We start from the raw sequence: 16,262 nt of genomic DNA, 5'->3' as shown, positions 1-16,262 counted from the left end.
GCCAGCAGAGGGCAGACTTGTTCCTTTTGCATAATAATGGTCAACAAAACCAACACGTGGAACTGAACGCCATGTGCAACCCAAAGTTCATTCTGAAGGATCCCAACCCGAAACATCACCTGTCCATGTTAGCTGAGTTATTCCAGCTCTTAGTATCTTCTATGAAAAGGTTTGGTCCCTGTTTTCAAGCATCTAGTGTTTTCATTGGGGGCCAGACATTATGGGGCAGAGTGTAGGTGCAACAGCACTATTCCACTACTTGTGCAGAAAGCCCCCCCTCCATGTCTCTGCCAATACAGTCCACAACAATTTATTCAACCAGTGACAATATATTTACTCTTTATTAAGCAAAAATATACACATCCACAGACAGCCTATTGTACAGATATTGTAGGATTAACAACCCAATCCAAGTCAACAATCTCACATTGTGAATAAACTTGGTTTAAAAAATAGAACATTCTATAGATCTGAATGATTGCATTCCATATAAATTTTGCTATGACCATCCATTTATCACAAATGCAACCGATTCCACCCTTGGTCAGTTCAATAAATACTTCTCCAATTTGTGTAATAGTAAAGTTTGATACAATCTCTGATTAGCTTCTTGAACCCTGCCCCCCCTCTCCCTCCCCAACTACTGCCCACACTTTATTACAAATTATTATTTTTTTGTATAGCCAAGGGTTCAATAGCTACAAAATCTACGTGTGAACTGGAGATTGCTTTGTTCCCTGAGGCCTATGCTTTTTTAACTTGCTCTCTGGAAAACGGGCAGGTTGGAATGAGGCCAGAGAGATCCCTGGACTAAATATAAGATGCTGGCCACATCACACTAAATGTGTACAGATTCTTTTTGTCTTCTCTAAAAGAACAAAGTCGGAACATACAACGTAAAATAAGGTACGTTTGTCAGTTTAATTAACTAGCCACGAAACTCATTTAGCTCCAGAGATGAACGGTGACCTGTACAGTTGAGGCGTTGGCTCAATGCGCCGGGATAAAATGTCCACAGGACAGTGGGTCGGTGAGGGCAAGTGGTGGGTCTGCACTGCCTCAGCTCTTCCTCATGCTGAGGTTGGCATTTGTCACTAAACCAGATAACGACCTGCTTTCCAATATGTCTTCCTTCAAGCAGTGGAACGATTCTTTATTTACTTGTAACACCTCCCTCAAACCTTTATTTTCAAACTGCAAAGAAAAGAGAGCTTTAGACAGTGAGTAACACCAGTCAAGTGTGTCCTCATATGTATTTGCAGGTATTTTTTAATAATTCCAATGTACTTTAGATTATCATATGTAACTGCAACGGAACAATGAAATACTAATTTGCTACAGCTTTACAGATCCGTAAATGCAATAACAGAATATATGATCAATATTACAATAAATTAATACGTCATACTTATAGAGCATGCAAAGAGGCCCTTCAGCCCATCTTCCCATGCCAACCTCGTTGCCCCATCCTAGTTAGTCCCACCTGCCTGTATTTGGACCATATCCTTTTTATACCTATCCTATCCATGTACCTATCTAAATGTGTTTTTAAACACGCATAAAATGATTCCAACCAAAGACACAGCCCATAGAAGATCCTAGTTAATGAGGTTAGTGTTGTGCGGTTGTTCAAGAGCCAATTCCAGAGCAGTTGTGAGATGCCAGCAACAGGTTGGCATCCTAAAACAACAGCGTCCTGCGTTCATACTGGCTTATTTCCATTTGTTTTGTGTACAATTGAGTGCTCGCTATCTTCCCTGCGTGTGCACTGTCAGGATGATGTAGATTCTGTTTTCTTCCTCCCTATCTCACTGTCCACTCTGGGTGCACCAGCTACCCATGCAGGGTAATATTTAACAGGACTGCACAGTATTTAATGTCTCTGCCTTGCAGCTCTAGTGACCCGGGTTCGATGCTAACCTCAGGCGTCATCTGTGTGGCACAATCTTCCTGTGACTGCATGTGGCATCCCCCCCCCCCCCCCCCCATACTTCCAAAGAGCTGCTGGTAGGTTACTTGGCTGATGTCAATTGCACCCGTTGTATAAGGTCAACAGCAAAGAGAATGAAAGGAAAGGAAAGATGATTGCTGTGCGGGGAAGCAGCAAGGATACAGGGAAATAAGAAGGGGAAAATGGGACTAACGGCTAAGGTTTATTGTCACAAGTACCATGATATAGTAAAAAAGCAGTTGTGATGGGAGTGCTCAGCTGGAAGTTAGCACAGACACGAAAGGCTGAATGGCCTCCTGTGCTATAATGATAAAACATCAGCAATCTACCAAACCTGTAAATGGAAAGGCAAGCTGCTGTCAAGTAAAATCAATTTTTAAAAAGAACCTTTAAGGTTAACCTGTCATCTTTCTGGATGATGCTCAGGCCCTTAATGCCGTTCAAATACTCTCTAATGCCAAGGAAATGTTAGGCAAGTTTTCAAATTGGTCTTAAACAGACCTCTAATAATAGCAAACACAATCTGAATGTATTGTAGACATATAGACATAGAAATTAATTAAAAATTAACACATGGTAGTTGTGGGAATGGTGGCTGTATTTTTTGTCAATTTTGTTTTGAATTAGACATTGAGATACGGTGTAGAAAATGATAAAATGCTAGAGTAACTTAGCAGGACAGGCAGTATCTCTGGAGAACATGAATAGATGACGTTTCGGATTGGGACCCTTCTTTGGACACCCCAGTCCTGATCTGAAACGTCATCTGTCCATGTTCTCCAGAGATGTTGCCTGACCCACTGCAGCACTTTGTGCCTTTCCTTATAAACTAGATTCTGTAGTTCCTTGTTTATACAGGGAGGGTACGGTGTGATTTCAGTGAGGAGAGAGCGGTTTAAGCCTCTCTGAATGTGAAGGTTCAGTTGTACGTGAGGCGATGCACCCACCTCCAGCTGGACAATCCGCTCCTGCTCCTTGAAGAGGCGCTGTTCATCGATTTCAATGGCTTTTCTCATCACCGTGGCCATCTCATTGATCTTATCCACGTGGACCTGCAGCTCCTGTGGGGAACAAAGACAGGACATCAAGTCTCATACCACTTGTGCTACTATTAACAAGCACAACGGGTGCTGTATGTGTGGAGTTTGTACATTCTTCCTATGACTGTGTGGGTTTTCTGCAGGTGCTCTGGTTTCCTCCCACATCTCCAAGGCGTGCAGATGTGTATGTTAATTGGCTTCAGTAAAAATTGTAAATTGTCCCTAGTGTGTAGGATAGTGTTAGTCTATGTGGTTGGTGTGGATTTAGTGGGCCAATGGGTCCGTCTCCAGAGTGTATCTCTAAAGTCTAAAGGATAATAAATGCTGGCTTTGACTCACAGAGATATGTGTTGCCTATTGTGTAGATCTCTATCACGGCTGAATCTGTACTTTCGCTGGAACAAGCAAATGTTTATGGAATGGACTAAACAAACTGCTGGAAGAGCTCAGCGGATCGAAGAGCATCTATGGAGGGAAATGGACAGATGGTGCTTTGGGTCAAGAACTTGGACGAAGAGCGGCGAGAGAAGAAAGCCAGTATAGTGCAGAGAGGGGAAGGGTGTCAGTCATATAGTGTGGAAACGGGCCCTTCGGCCCAACTTGCTCATGCCGACCAACATGTCCCAGCTACACTAATCCCACCTAACTGTGTTTGGCCCAAATCCCTGTAAACCTATCCAATCCATGTACCTATCTAAATATTTCTTAAACGTTGCGATCGTACCTGCCTCAACTACCTCTTCCAGCAGCTCATTCCATACACCCACAACCCTTTGGGTAAAAAAGTGACAGTTTCCTATTCAATCTTTCCCCCTCACCTTAAACTTATGACGTCTGGTCGGATGAGGCAGGGACCAGCAGGCAACTTTGGTGCACTCCAGAAATGTGCTTTGCTTCAGTGAAACATTCATACGAAGCAGTTAAGATGCACAAAGCGAGGGAGCAATGGATGAAGCAGAGGGAGCTGGAGGGAGAAGGTGCTGCCACCTACCTTGGAGTGCTGCTCCTTCAGCTTGGTGACCATCACTGGGTCATCCTTCTTGCTGGCCATCAGCAGACGGAACATCTGCTCCCTGTACTTGCTCATGATCAGCTCCAACGCAGACTGATGTTCCTCCAAAGACGTGCGCAACTCTACAAACAGAACATTCCCATGAGAACTGAAGCCGTCTGCTAACGCTGGTCTGATAGCCCAGACAATTACACCAACCAACCACCCTTCCATTGATTCCATCTACACTTCACGCTGCCTCAATAAGGCCACCTGCATAAACAAGTACAAGTTGCACCCTGGTCACTCCCTCGTCTCTCCCCTCTCCCATCAGGCAAGAGGTACAGAAGTGTGAAAATGCACACCTCCTGGTTCAGTGACAGTTTCTTCCCAGCGGTAATCAGGCAATAGATGTTGGGCAGTCATGTTGCAATTGTATAAGACGTTAGTGAGGCCGTATTTAGAGTATTATGTTCAGTCCTGGGCACCATGTTATAGGAGAGATGTTGTAAAGTTGGCATGGGTTCAGAGAAGATTCACATGGATGCTGCCAGGTCTCGAGGGTCTGAGCTATAGGGAGAGGTTGAGCAGGTTGTGACTATTCCTTGGAGCGCAGGAGGTGATCTTATTGGGGTGTATAAAATCATGAGGGGAATAGATCAGGGTATACGCACAGAGTAGAGTAATCTGGAACCAGAGGACATAGGTTTACGGTGAAGGGGGAAAGATTTAATAGGAACCTGAGCTGTGATGTTTTCTTCGTTAGGAACCCTTCTTCAGATAAAAGATAGAGGAGGTCCGAAGAAAACAAGGCTGGAACAAAACTGATGACCTCAAGAAGAGTGGAGTCTATAAAGGCTGAGGAAGATGTGCTAATTACAGGGAAACAAGGATGCGAAGAGTGGAACAACTAGGGTGGGAGAAGAGAGGCGGGTAAAGGAATGCAGGAGTTACTTGAAATGAAAGAAATCAATGCTCATACCGCTGGGCAGTAAGCTGGTAAGAACGCGGATACGTTGTGCTGAGTTTCCCGGCACCGACGGTATGTGGGAGACAGATACGGGCACAGTACAGACTCACCTTTATTTTCCTGCTGTAGGTCCCGGATCTGCCGGTTCTCCTGTTGGATTCCCATCACCAGCGTGGAGCGAGGCCGGTGCCGGGCCACTTCATTCAGCTCCTGAATATCTTCCTGGTACTGTAATCAAGCCAAAGAGAAAACATAAATCATAGTTCCCCTGAGAGACAATTAACGGAAAACAGACGTTATTCTCAAATTAGTCGGCACTCAAAAATAGGTCACCGAGAACAGAGCTCTGCAGGAGGGGATAAACAGAGCTCTGCAGGAAGGGATAATCAAACCAATATCCCCAAGACAATTCATTAGTCTTCTTCCCCTATTACAAAAACAGTCATTTTCTCCTTGTGCCCCTTCAATTCCCTTTTTTTTTTTAAGTAGAAATGCTGGAATAACTCGGCCATTCAGACAGCATCTGTGGAAGAGAAATTTGTCAAAGACCATTCATCAGAACTGAGGAAGAGAGAAAGTAAGGTAGATAGGTAGGAACGAACTGCAAATCGAAGGTTGACACAAAATGCTGGAGTAACTCAGCGGGTCAGGCAGCATCTCTGGAGAGAAGGAATGGGCGACACCTCGGGTCGGAGAAGTCTGGGGAAGGGTCTCAACCTGAGGTGTCGCCCATTCTTTCTCTCCAGAGATGCTGCCTGACCCGCTGAGTTACTCAAGCATTCTGTGTCTACCTCAGAGAGAAAGTAAGGTAGGTTAGAAAGAGTCATAGATTCATACAGCACGGAAATGGGTCCTTCGACCCTACTCATCCATGCCGACCAAGATGTCCCATCTAAGCTCGTCCCATTTGCCTGTGTTTGGCCTGTATCCCTCTAAATCTTCCCTATCCAGGTCCAAAATGTCTTTTAAATGTTGTAATCAAACCAGTCGCAACCACTTCCCTGAGCAGCCCGTTCCACATACCCACCACCATCTGTTCCACCCGGCACCTTGTATGTACTCTTTCCAGCTTAATGACATTTTTCCTATAGCATGGTTACCACAGTATTCCAAGTGCAGCCTCACCAATATGTTCTTTTCTAATGCAGCATAAGGCCATGTAAAGAATAGATTCTGTAGTCATTGACCAAACATACTTTTGATCACCTTGTTACTGACTGCAAGATCTCACTATGGCTGCAGAGTAGAAAACTGAACTTAATAATCAATCAGAAGATATTAAGTGCTTTGGAATCTTTATGAAGGAAATGGCAGGACTCCGCAGACACTATTCATTACACTGTATTACACCAAATGGCTCCCATATTCACTATTAATCGGAAGGCTCCATCCATCAGTACTTTACCCATGTTGTTGTACAGCTGAAAAAGCACTCGAGAATTAAATGCACACACAATGAGAGATTTATCACTTTGGACGAGTGGAAACAGTTTTGAGCATTTTAAATACTCCCCGTTATTTTTGGGTGATACCCTAGCAACAGTCTCCTAACTCCGCCTATCTGTCATTTTGAATGCTTTAATTTTGTGGATGTTACTTTATAGAACTAATTCTACATTAGAACAGGCTTATATAACACCTTTCTATTCTGGGATTGTATTGTGGGTGCGTTCCAACTCTACGGTTACACATTCTAAACATTTATTATTTAGCGCTGTGGCACTGTGAGCTTAAAAACAATCTTGCAAACATTTAAACGCAAGCTTAAATTGATAACTTTCCATGGAAGTAGATTTCCGTGTACATGTCATGGTTGATTGTTACTATAAAGATTCAAGTCCCTCAAGTGACGACCTTTCCTTAATATATTCAACATTATGCTACTTATGTCAAGTTCATTTCCTTTCAAAAGGCTTATCATGTTTATGAGCTGGTCATTGAGCAACTGCTGCTCTTAAAGAGAGCAACCCTCAACAATTACATTCGGGAAATGGTGGATCTAATAAGACAGTCAGAACTAAAATATCGTCAATCTCAATGACCTATATAGTATGGAAACAGGCCCTTCGGCCCACCTCATGTATGCCAACCCCCACCTCATGTATGCCAACCGTTAATATAGTGGGTTAGTCCCATTTGCCTACATTTGGCCCATATTCCTCTAAACCCTTCATATCCATACATCTGTCAAAATAGCTTTTTAAAGTATAATTGTATCCACTTCTATAGCTTCCTCCAGCACTTTCCAGATCCTATGAGCAGCAGCTCGTTTCAGATACCGATTCCCCCGAATGAAAACGTTGCCTCGGAGGTCCCTCTTAAATCTCTCCGCTCTCACCTTAAAACTATGCCCTTGTTTTAGAATCCTCTTCCCTGGGAATTCACTTATTTCTATTTAGGAAAACCTGAACAATATCCATATAATTGCTGCACATTGAAATGTCCAAACCTGCGGGGCCAAGGACAAAGGTGAGGAAATGAGTTCCGACTATTATGGTATTAACAAACTGGTGGATTGTGCATTACACAGTATTGCTGTTTACAAAGCAAAGATGTCCTGTATTCAAGGTATTTACGACACAGGTTGAGGGGAGACCGTTGCCCATAAAATCATGAGAGGCATAGATAGGGTAGACAGTCAGAACATTTTTCCCCTGAGTGGAAATGTCAAAGACTAGATGGCAGAGCTTTAAGAGGAGAGGGGCACAATTTATTGAGAACCATTTAATTACATTGCTAAGGATGCTACCCATTGTCAACATCTGTTTTGGCCGTGTACAATCCAAGATTATCATAGACTCACATCACTCTGGCCACACTCTCATCTCGCTGCTACCATCGGAAAGAAGGTACAGGAGCCTGAGATCCATGACCTCGAGGTTCAAAAAACAGCTTCTCCCCAGCAACCATCATCCTTGTGAACACTACACAAAACTAACCTCAGCAACTATGAACTTCTAAGGACTGTGCACTATGGATTTCAGTTTTTGCACTGTTCTGGTTACCTGATTTTAGTTATTAATTTGTCGTGTTATTATTATAAATCAGCAATGTGTTATTGCATAAATGGGTGTTAAGTTTTAGCAAGTAAGAATGTAATTGTCCTGTTGATGGTACATGTATGACATAGAAACATAGAAATTAGGTGCAGGAGTAGGCCATTCGGCCCTTCAAGCCTGCACCACCATTCAATATGATCATGGCTGATCATCCAACTCAGTATCCTGTACCTACCTTCACTCCATACCCCCTGATCCCTTTAGCAACAAGGGCCACATCTAACTCCCTCTTAAATATAACCAATGAACTGGCCTCAACTACCTTTTGTGGCAGAGAATTCCAGAGATTCACCACTCTGTGTGAAAAATGTTTTTCTCATCTCGGTCCTAAATGATTTCCCCCTTATCCTTAAACTGTGACCCCTTGTTCTTGACTTCCCCAACATCGGGAACAATCTTCCTGCATCTAGCCTGTCCAACCCCTTAAGAATTTTGTAAGTTTCTATAAGATAATGACAACTAAACGCTCTTGATTACAATTTACTCAGGATTCTGAGCACATAACTTCATATTACCACTTACATTTCTTATGCGTTTCAGGTTTCTGAAGAGTTTGTATTTTCCTTTTCAAGTATTTTTGTAGTAGAGGTAGGAAGAATTCCCATCTCACCTGCTTCATGGCCTCCACCCTCTTGTTGAGTGCAGTGGTCTGCTCGATGAGAGCCTCCGCCGCATTGTCATGTTCTTTCAGCCGTTCCACCAGCGCTTTTGCATCTGCCAAAACCTTCTCTATGGTGCAACTCATTGCTGCAGGAAGAATAGATCATGTTACTTTACACCTGACAAAATGACTCAGAAAACATCCCAAAAATAGTGTACTTCCCACACAAAAAAAATCACAGTGGTGAAGAACTGCACTGCTATTTGGTGGTGGTGTTCAGTCCACTGCTCCTCTATTGGCTTTTTGGAACAACTGAACCAGTTGTTTGGTTTATGACGTGCACAAATGTACAGGGAAAAGCTTTTGTCCGCATGCTCTCCCGTCAAATCAAATCACACTGTACATGAGTACAATCAAGCCAGACACACGCACTATCGGTAGAACACTGAAAAAAATACCAGACTGCAGAAAATAGTGTTAATTCGTTGTAGCATCACAGGTACAGAGGTTCAATCTCCACAATGATGTAGGCTGGGAGATCAGGTCTATATCTGGGACCATGTCAAATAGTTTTTGAAAGTCCAGATACACCACATCCGTTAGTTCTCCCTTATTCATTCTACTTGTTACACCCTCAAAAAATTGCAGAAGATTTCTTCTTCATAAATCGATGCTGACTTTGACCGATCCTGTCACTGCTTTCCAAACGCGCTGCTATTACATCTGTAATAATCGATTCAAGAATCTTCCCCACTACTGACGTCAGGGTAACTGGTCTATAATTCCCTGTTTTCTCTCTCCCTCATTTCTTAAAAAGTGGGGTTACATTAGCTACCCTCCAGTCCACAGGAACTGATCCAGAGTCTATAGAACATTGGAAAATGATCACCAGTGTATCCACGATTTCTAGGGCCACCTCCTTTACTCTGGGATGCAGACCATCAGGCCCTGGGGATTCATCTGTCTTCAGCCCCAACAGTTAACCCAACACCTTTTCCTGACTAATGTGGATTTCCTTCAGATCCTCCCTCCCAATAGATCCACGGTTCTCTAGTATTTCTGGACACATAGTAGTTAATATGTACGCCAAAGAATTGAAGCACTCGACCATCTTCACTTCAGCCACATTAGTGTTGATTGGATCATGCATTCAACCATGCTTCCTGTAAGTTATTAATTATTTCTCCATAGAATATTCTTCTCTGGTGGACTATTTCTTTCCCCCCCCCCCCCACATCACATATTCATGTTCTCCAGAGATGCTGCCTATCCCAATGAGTTACTCCAGCATTTTATGTCGCATGGTGCAGCAAGCATAGTGAATCAACAATGAGCACTCACTGTGTGATTCGTTGCCAGTTGGTGTACATTATTATAGCTTGATTGAGAAATAACAGTTGAGTAAGAGGATCTTTGATGAGTCGCAGAATCACAGGCAGTTTGGGCCCAAGTCAATATCAATGAAGAACACTTCAAATACTGCACTGCTCCCTGGTGCTGAGCTGGAGTGGTGGCCAGCATTGCACTCCTCCTGCCGTGGAATTTAATGTGAAGGAGAGTCTTGCCTATTGAACTGCACACTGACAGGCAGAATCATGGATGTAAACACAATCTTTCAACTGCTTCTGCGAAACATCTAACCGAAGGAAACAAGATTCCACTGCAGCAGCAGAAATCCTCTTGTATTTAACTACTTTCATTACCACACTCATTACCAGCCTGTCCACCAGCATTCCATTTGAGTGGGCTTTCATTTCATTCTGCCGAGGCTGCTATTTTGTATCAGGTCTGAAACCTGCGGACTGAGTGGATCAGTCTGTATCGTACAAGTTTAATAATGGCTGTATTTCACCAAGGGGCTCAACAACCCTCAAGAACGATATCCCCCGTTCATTTTCTTCAAGGTATGCTGTTAAAGATTGTAGAGCATAATGTTATGGTAAGATGGGCAAAGTTTAAAGGAGAGGTCTGGACCAAGTTTTTTTTTCACACTGAGTAGTGGGTACGTGGAACATGATGCATAAACATAAGCTATACATAAATACAATCGAGCCAAACTCAACCACAATAGGCTAAGCAAAGAGAAAGATACACAGTGCTGAATATAGTTAACAGCATTGCGGGCACATGGGTATGTACTGAATGGAGGTATTTGGATCATGTGCAAGCTGAGGAGATTAGTTTAACTTGGCATCATGTTCAGCACAGACAATGTGGGCCGAAGGGCCAGTTCCCGTGCTGTACTCTTATTCTATATGCTTCCTTTATTTTTTGCTTTTTTGCAATATTATGCAATGCCCTTGAACAGAACAGCCTGCTATGTTGATACGTCAACCTCAATTCTGTGGGCCTGGAGTACATAAAGCAATAAAAAACTGCAGATTTATATCCCTAAAGGAGATCAGTGAAACAGATGGGTTTTATGTTTTACTCGCATAAGCAACAGCTCAAGACCAAAGACACTGGAAGGACTTTATGAACCATTTTCACGCAGCACTGATTGCACACCGAGCAGCAGAGCGAGATGGTCTTGTTGCGAAGAGGTGCACAGACTTGACCCGACCACTAACCCCACAGCCCCTTGAAGCTCTTTGTGAAAATGATTCTCCTGCTCACTATTCTTTAACCTTGTGTTCACAGTGCTGTGTTCTGGAACCAGAGATGAAAGACAGGGAATTATTCACAGAACTCAGTGGGCCAGGCAACATCTGTGGAGGGAATGGTCAGATGACATTTCAGGTCAGGACCCTTCTTCACACTGATGGGAGTACGGGAGGGAATGGTGGAAAAGAGAGGTGGGGGTGGGGTAAAGCCTGGCAAGTGATTTGTGGGTAAAAAGTTTGATGCAGATCACAGACCTGAGAAACAAAAAAATTAAGTCTAAAGAGCAAGACGCAAGGACCTGCAGATGTAGAATCTTGATTAAAACCCAAAGTGCTCGAGGAACTCAGTGGGTCCGGCAGCATCTCTGGAGGAAAACGGACAGACAACATTTGCAGCCTGCTGTGTTCCTCCAGCACTTTGCTCAGGTTTGAGGAGGAAGGCAGGGAAATGAGTTGGATTAGTTTAAGGAATCAGCTTGCTTCTGTACAGCCACTGATAATTTTGATGAATCACAAGGTAATCTCCTGTGGCAATTATCTCAGATTATAAACAGCACACAGTGTCATGTAGTGTACTGCTCATTTAAACTCCGACATTCTGCTCTTATTTTTAACATTACACTTGATGACACTTGATGACAGCTAGGACAAGGGATTCACCAATTAACTTTGCACAAGGAACGTGTAACACAGGACGTATTTATAACCAACGAGATTTAATGAAAGGCCAAACTTTCTCTGGAGTCAAAAATACTAATTTTTGTTAATTCATAATATTGAACTTTCAAATGTTTCTGATCAGAAGGACCCTGGGAAAATGCACACATTGATGGAAGAAGAGGTGATCAGTCCTGAGCCTGCCTTACAGTCATGGTTTACTCCATCCATCTGTTATCTTAAGACATACTCTCAGTAATGAAAAGGCTATCGAACTTTGATTAATTCAACTAACATAACTGGCAAACAACAACCAACACAGAATCCCAAGACTCAGGGATTGGGGGGAGCGTGAGGAGGGATAGGTATTGGGGTGAGAGGAAAGGGGGGAACTTAACAGAGGTGAAGTGTCAAGTGCAGGACGGGTGGAAGGAGGAATTGGAGGGGAGAGGGGAAGGAGGAGACGTATTAGGGAGTGAGAAGTGGGTGGCTGTGGGTGGAGGTAGGGGGAAACATGAAGAGGGAAGGAATGAAGGAGGGAGTGAGAGTAGGGGTTAAGTGTCAGGGGGTGAGTTGGATGGCTGCGTCAGTGGGGAAGGGGGAAACATGAGTGGGGGGGCAGGGAGGAGAAAGTGGAAGGGTGATGGGGGAGTGGGAGAGTGGGCGAGGGCGGAATGGTGGTGGTGGGGGGGGACCGGATGTTGCAGCTCCGGTCTCCGCGGACACCTCGAGCGGCGATACCAGTCTTGAGCCCTCCCTCCCTTAGCCCCAGCCGGGATCTGTCCCCGGGCCTCCCCCCTCATTCCCGAACCTCCTGCCGCCGCAGCTCTCACCTCATCTAACCGCCGCTTCCATCCGCCTCCCGGCACCCAAAGCGCCGACCGGAAAGGCCCGGGTTTGCGCCTGCGCACTCGTCGCGCAGTGCGTTGTGGGTATTGTAGTTCACTACCGCTCGCTGTGACGTCGGGTGGGAAGGAGACTCGGTCGGCCTGGTCCTCCCGGCCACAGACGGCGCTGCAGGTCAACTGTCAACCACCCAGGGGGTGACAGAGTGAAATGGAGTCTAGGCTCTGGACTCAAATGTAAGCCAGACTGAGAGGCCTTATAACAATCCAGTATTTTTATGGTCATCATTTTATTTGTAGAATGTATTTAAATTCAGCAGCTTGAGTGGGAATTTAACTCAGATCTCTGGAGTGGTCTGACCATCACAAATGAAATGTGTGTGGACTTCATTGGAGTTGTTACGGTAGATATCAAAGATCTTATGCTCTGCTATATAGGATCTTTGGTAGATATAACCTGCTTGGCGAAGAAATATTATGGGACTGCTGTTCGAAAAGCCCAGTACAAGTGCTTAAGGGAAGGTATCCCACGCCAGGGGGCCACATGTGTGGCACGGGTGGGGGACAGTTTGGTGGAATTTGTAAAAACAATTGTATTGAACAATTTGTATAGTCTCCGAAAATGTCGGATGAATTTTTTTTCGCACGGTTCATGAATTGTATATATTTATCAATTGAATAAAGTCTATTTTGAAATTAAAAAAAAAAAGCCCAGTACAAGTGCTCCTCACTTTTCAACCACCATGGTAACCAAAGTAACTGGGAAGTGTAGCAGCCAGTGTGAGCAAAGCAAGATCCCACAAACTGTAATAGGGCAATGAGCACGTGTTTAGCAAAGATCCTCTAGGATCTTTGGTGTTTAGTGCTGTGCCTTAATGGACAAGGAATGGCTGCTGAGTACTTTGGGATATCTTGTGTTCATTAAAGTTTTTGTGGAGGTGCAGGTTTTCCATAAGAGCACACCACTTTGGACACAAACAATCTTCAAACTTGCCCTTGATTCTGCTATTTGTTGGGGTCATTCTGAGAGACCAAAATGTGGATGGTAAACAGGATTGCCATGTGAAGGAGGCGTTCCTGTAAGACTATGTGTGCATTGGAACATAATCCTCGGCACCAGGCAGGGCAGAGAGAAAATGTGTAACAGCTATGCAGAGTCAGAGTATTACCTCAGCTTGGTTATGTTTCGCACCATGGTCCATCATCCTCCAACTGCATCCTCTTCCAGTGTCTGCACCATTCTCCAGCTCAATGGTATGGCCTCTCCTACAGATGCAATTGTGATCGAGTCTCACAGCACAGAAACAGGATCTTTAGCACTATCTAGTTTATTTAGAATAACTGGTAATATACAATACATTTATGGTTGTTTCTTCTAATCTTACTTAAAAGTGCAGTAGGTAAGAATTTAGTTGTTCTGGTTCAGATAAGTGCATTTGACAAAAACATACTTTTGCTCTAGATACTAATCACATGTACCAGCACTTGGACCTCAGCCTTCTGTCTGCTTCCCTCAATCCTGATGCAGGATCCTGACCCAACCTGCTGAGTTCCTCCAACAGTTTGCTCTTTGCTCCATATTCCAGCATTTGCAGACTTCTATTCCAGTGCCTAGGCATTTCCAGTGGTCGTAATTATAGTAGCTGCCTCTACCACCCCCTCAGGCAGTTTGTTCTGCATTCCAACTACCATCTGGATGAAATATAAATCATCCTCAGATCCCCCTATATCTCTAAATCCTTTCTAAATATATGCCTGTAAGATTTAGGCATCTTTGCCAAGGGCAAAGGTTTCCTCTTATCTACATTAGATAGAGTGTAGATAAATGTAGATTAAATGCTCCTCCTAACTTTGATTAACTATCAGGTCCTCTTTCTCTCATCTCTGCTCCAAGGAAAACCAACCCACTCCACCCACATGAGTGAAATGCCCCAAACCACCGTTCTAGTGAATCTCCAACCACCGTTCTAGTGAATCTTCTCTACACCCTCTCCAGTGCAATCTCGTCCTTTCTGTGGTGTGATCAGAACAGTACGCAGTACTTCAGCTATGAGCTAACCAACATTAGCTGTAAAGTTGTACTAAAACCAGCAGAAGGAACTGCAGATGCTGGATTTGGGTTGGGACCCTTCATCAGACTGAATGACAGACCCTAGTTCTTAGATTTAAACTCCAGATAATTAAGACAAGGACCTTCTTCACTTTAGTGAAACAAGGAATTGCAAATGCTGGTTTACAAAAAAGGACACAAAGTGCTGGAGTAACTCAGCTGGTCAGACAACATCTCTTGAGAGCATGGATAGGTGATTTAATCAGGTCGCACCAGGAACAAAACAATTACATTCTTACTCAATGCAGCTTTACAAACCCATAAATGCAACAAGACAACACATAAATATGCAATAATCAATAATACAACGAATAATCAATCATGCAAGGTAACCATTATTGCATAAGCGGAAGTACCTAGTGCAACCGGGTACCTGGTGCTGAGGGAGGGCTGTGGTTAGTGTTGTGAAGGCTGGTTCAAGGAGTTGATGGTTGATGGGCAGTATCTGGCCTTGAACCTGCAGGTCATAGTTCTGAGATCCAGCAGTCACATTACCTAACTCATTTTCAAATTGTCATACCATCACACTCTGTGATTTCATGCGGGAAGGCAATGAGTTTTTTAAATATGACTATAAGATATAGGAGCAGAATTAGGAGTAGACTCGATGGGCAGAATGGCCTAATTGACTTACGAACATGAAAATTAGGCCATTCAGTCCGTTGAGGCTGCTCTGCCATTAAATCATGGCTAATCAATCTTTTCTTCTCAAAACCATTCTCCTGCCTTCTCCACATAACATTTGACACCATTACTCATTAAGAACTGATCAATCACCACTAAAAATACCAAATGACTTGGCCTCCACGTTTATCTGTAGCATTGAATTCCACAGATTCACCGCACTCTGGCTGAAGAAATTCACCCTCATCGAGAGAAAAGATTGCGTTTGCTCAAAACTAGTTGTATCCACTGGGTGGCGCTTCGATGGCAGCCTCGCCTACAGTTTGTCTGACCCTTTCTTTTTTTGTTATTTTTTGTGTGTTTTAAAAGTTTGTGTTAATGTTCTCTGGTTTGTTTTATGTGGGGGGTGGGGGAGGGGGTCTGCAGAAACTATTTCCAATCTCTTTCCTTGCCGGAGATGCGATTGTTTTCCGGATCGTATCTCCGGTCGCTCTGCGGCCTAACATCATGGAGCTGGAGGCCTTGCTCGGGACTGACTTTAAGCCCCACCGTGGGGACGTGGACTTACCACTGGAGCCGATTCCTTGCCCGGGATCGATCCTCCAACCACAGGCTGTGGACCTTAACATCAACGAGCTCGCAGTCTCGGTTTGAGACCGACGTCGGGAAGCTCCAAAAGCCGCACGACGTTCGACTAGCCCTGACCCGGGCTTGATCGCTCCGACGAGGGGACCCGCCGCTGGCTACGAGAGTAAGATCGTCCCGTCAATGGAAGGTTAGAGGCCCTCGACCGCTGGAGGACAAAGAATGG

General features: G+C 44.1%; 1 protein-coding gene across 1 annotated transcript; it reads right to left on the bottom strand.

Annotated features, from left to right (window-relative positions):
• Positions 1-304: 304 nt before the first annotated feature.
• On the bottom strand, positions 305-12,800 carry fgfr1op2 (FGFR1 oncogene partner 2). Its single transcript, XM_055650518.1, has 6 exons — positions 12,706-12,800; positions 8,622-8,758; positions 5,063-5,180; positions 3,983-4,125; positions 2,899-3,012; positions 305-1,194 (listed from the first exon to the last, which is right to left on the bottom strand). The coding sequence occupies exons 2-6, from the start codon at positions 8,754-8,756 to the stop codon at positions 1,060-1,062; spliced, it is 645 nt and encodes a 214-aa protein (XP_055506493.1). The 5' UTR covers positions 8,757-8,758; positions 12,706-12,800; the 3' UTR covers positions 305-1,059.
• Positions 12,801-16,262: the final 3,462 nt, after the last annotated feature.

This window comes from Leucoraja erinacea, chromosome 19 (assembly GCF_028641065.1).
Source record: "Leucoraja erinacea ecotype New England chromosome 19, Leri_hhj_1, whole genome shotgun sequence".
In the NCBI taxonomy this organism is placed as follows: domain Eukaryota; kingdom Metazoa; phylum Chordata; class Chondrichthyes; order Rajiformes; family Rajidae; genus Leucoraja; species Leucoraja erinaceus.
This window is presented reverse-complemented; position numbering and strand designations above follow the sequence as displayed.

Coding starts and splice junctions, on each gene's coding strand:
- fgfr1op2 (XM_055650518.1), bottom strand. CDS start 8,756: ATGAGTTGCACCATAGAGAAGGTTTTGGCAGATGCAAAAGCGCTGGTG. Junction 3,013..3,982: donor TGAAGGAGCAGCACTCCAAG/GTAGGTGGCAGC, acceptor TGTTCCCCACAG/GAGCTGCAGGTCCACGTGGA. Junction 1,195..2,898: donor AGCGGATTGTCCAGCTGGAG/GTGGGTGCATCG, acceptor TTTTCTTTGCAG/TTTGAAAATAAAGGTTTGAG.